Source organism: Rutidosis leptorrhynchoides, chromosome 3 (genome assembly GCF_046630445.1).
Source record: "Rutidosis leptorrhynchoides isolate AG116_Rl617_1_P2 chromosome 3, CSIRO_AGI_Rlap_v1, whole genome shotgun sequence".
Classification (NCBI taxonomy): domain Eukaryota; kingdom Viridiplantae; phylum Streptophyta; class Magnoliopsida; order Asterales; family Asteraceae; genus Rutidosis; species Rutidosis leptorrhynchoides.
The window spans coordinates 429,620,931-429,623,957 of NC_092335.1; the positions used below are offsets into that span (position 1 = coordinate 429,620,931).

Here is a 3,027-nt window from a genome sequence, read left to right on the forward strand (position 1 = left end):
GCGAAGCATCCAAATAGTTGATGATCTTATGTCTTTAAATTTGACACATTTAAAGAATTTTAAGCTTTCTACTTGCATCTATTTCCACAAAATCTCAATAAATACCTATTGATTGTTACATATTTTTATCATTATATAGTCGATGGGTTATATTCAACCATACGCAAAATACATACCTTAATTTGAACGTGCTAAGTTGATGAAAACAAAGCAAGGTACAAAAGAAAAGGTTATTTCATTAGCAAATTTGCTCCTCTTCTATTTATTGGACAGGTATAACTAATAAGACTATCGCGTCACTAAAAAACGACTAAAAACAACGTAAAACCAACTTCAAAAGATGCAAAACTGTGATGTGTTATTCGCTACCTAGTGACCCTAAAACATTTAGCTTTGGTTGGCAAACTTGATTCCCTTCTCAATAGATGACTTTAGTTCTGGCAAAAGAGCTTCCAAACCTTGTTTCTCATAGTCTGAAAGTGAGCCGAGACCAAGCACTTCCTCCACACCGTTTTTCCCAAGTCGCACCTGCACAAAAACGTCACTAGTTACTTGTGATTCCAACTAAATATTGCATAGGAAAAAAGCTAGCAAGTAGAGATCGCAAGATGCATGGACTGGACGGCTCGAGTAAGGGGACCATTTTAAATGCAGTTCACATATGGTAGACCCACAAACACTCTTTTGTTCCATACTAACACCATTTTATAACTTGATAATGTGTTAATTATGATTAGAACACTATTGCACAAGTGAAATAAGAAAAACTACAGTACCTTTGAGGCAAAGAATGGCACTTCAGTAACATTTGATTGCACATATGAACATTCGACAACACCAGGGACCCCGTTAAGTCCTTTCAAGCAAGCGTCAGCAAATATGGCCCCAGCATAACTGCATTTAAGGCACATGTCACATAACATATTTACTACAAGTAAATTTCGCCAATGTGAAAGGTTTAGTATTATATAGAAAGGTAGATACTTCCAAGGAGCGGCAGGAATTTTTTCCACCGGAGGCGAATTTTTTTAAAAGCGTTCACATTCACTGCAATTTTTTTTTGGGCAAAATATGGAGGCTTTTGGGTCAAATATAGAGGCTTTTGGGCAAATATGGAGGTTTTTGGGGCAAAATACGAAAATCCAAAATTTAAGGCCTAAAAATTTCAAATGCACTCGTGGTTCCATGTATTTCCGCCACTGTTTCCAAGAATATAACAGTAATAAAGATGAAGAGCGAGTAGGATAAGTACAATCAAACTGAATGTTCTAGCGAATGCAAAACTTAAAAAAAAAATCATATATATCAGTTCAAGCTTACCTAGCAAGTAAATTAACTAAAATAACCAGATGCTTTTCTAAAAAAAATTAAAAATAAAAAAATAAAATAAAAAATAATAATAATAAATAAAATAAAATAAAAATAAAATAAAAAACCAGATTGAATATGTAGTACAAAATAATATAAGTTCAAACTTACGCCATAGAGAGTGTAGCAGAACCCTTTCCAGCCTTTGCCTCCACAACCTCTGTACCACCATCTTGTGTTCGTTTCGTGAGAGCAATTATATCTTCATCTGATAAATTATTTGCTTTTGGTGTGGCCTTCATTCAAAAGCATCTATCAGTAGCATAAACTACTACTGTAATTAAACAACTAACAGTAAAAAGAAAGCGAATCATACCTGAGAAAACAATGGCAGAATGGTAATACCAGCATGACCACCAACAACGGGTACATTTACATCTATTACATATAAATACAATTCAGATTACAAGAACGAAACCCTACATAACTTTAACTCAAAAAACATTCAAAAACTGAAAAACCATACCAGCAACCGGAACCTTAGCTTTGGCAGCATAAAATGTCTTTGCCCTAACAACGTCAAGTGTCGTCACACCAAACAACCTCCTTTCATCATACGTCCCCGCCTTCTTAAACACCTCAGAAGCAATGGGCACAGTGGAGTTCACAGGGTTACTGATCATATTTACAAGTGCCTGCCCCGTCACAAATGCGAGCACAAATAAGCTAACCAAATAACCATCAAATGTTTCAGTTTACTACATGTTTATAAATTTAGGGCTGCACTCACATGAGGACAGTATTTCGAGATCGCGTTGCAAAGACCCTTCACGATACCAGCATTGACGTTAAAAAGATCATCACGAGTCATTCCTGGCTTACGTGGCACACCAGCTGGGATAATAACAAGATCAGCTCCTTCTAATGCCTTCCCCAAATTCTCCTCACCCATATAACCAACCACCTATACATATAACAAATACATATACATATATATATATTATTTACACCAATAAATCATGCAGACTTATAAATTTAATTCTCACATAATATCCAATTTATCAAACATTTACAGTAAAACATAAACGAATTATACACTAAATCAATTCGGAACCCTAGAATTGAGCTTCAAAGGAAATGAATACAATTATACAAAATGATAATTATAAAGGCATAATTGGAAGGGTTTATTGATAAAGGACCTCGGATCTGGTGTTAACGTGGCTGACGTCAGCTGCAACACCGGGAGTACCGGCGATATCGTAGAGTGATAGTGATGATACGAGAGGGTTTAACTTCATGAGGAGTGAAAGCGGTTGTCCAATACCACCGGCGGCTCCTAATACGACGACCTTACGCGCCGGAGCAGATTCCGATGAGTAACTCCGGTGGAGTAATGAGGAAAAGGATGATGAATTCTTAAGGACGGATCGCAACAATGCAGAAGACTTCATCGTTGTCAGCTCTTGGAGATCAAAGTTTCTAGAGTGGAAGAGAACGTGTCAATAATCAAGGTATATGTTGCATATTTAGTTATTTACCAATTTTTTATTTTTGTTTAATATTTTATTATTTGATGAAATTTATTTATACGAATATATTGTGGTTTAAACATGTTTTTATTTATGTAAATGCAATTTATCATTTATCAATATAACTAATAGACAAAAAACGGTAGCACTATTCATCAATAGTGTCAAAGGTATTTTGGTCATTTCA

At 35.3% G+C, this 3,027-nt stretch overlaps 1 protein-coding gene across 1 annotated transcript; it reads right to left on the minus strand.

Moving 5' to 3' along the window:
• Positions 1-318: 318 nt before the first annotated feature.
• On the minus strand, positions 319-2,774 carry LOC139897862 (malate dehydrogenase 1, mitochondrial-like). The gene is made up of 7 exons (XM_071880577.1): positions 2,511-2,774; positions 2,099-2,272; positions 1,835-2,003; positions 1,685-1,746; positions 1,480-1,604; positions 777-894; positions 319-528 (listed from the first exon to the last, which is right to left on the minus strand). Exons 1-7 carry the CDS (start codon positions 2,760-2,762, stop codon positions 388-390), a joined length of 1,041 nt encoding a protein of 346 aa, XP_071736678.1. The 5' UTR covers positions 2,763-2,774; the 3' UTR covers positions 319-387.
• Positions 2,775-3,027: the final 253 nt, after the last annotated feature.

What these genes read in the sequence shown, in the direction of transcription:
- LOC139897862 (XM_071880577.1), bottom strand. Translation starts at nt 2,762, where the DNA reads ATGAAGTCTTCTGCATTGTTGCGATCCGTCCTTAAGAATTCATCATCC. An exon ending in AGCTAAGGTTCCGGTTGCTG is followed by an intron (nt 1,747 to 1,834) that starts GTATGGTTTTTC and finishes TATATGTAATAG; the next exon opens with ATGTAAATGTACCCGTTGTT. An exon ending in TTCTGCCATTGTTTTCTCAG is followed by an intron (nt 1,605 to 1,684) that starts GTATGATTCGCT and finishes TTTTGAATGAAG; the next exon opens with GCCACACCAAAAGCAAATAA.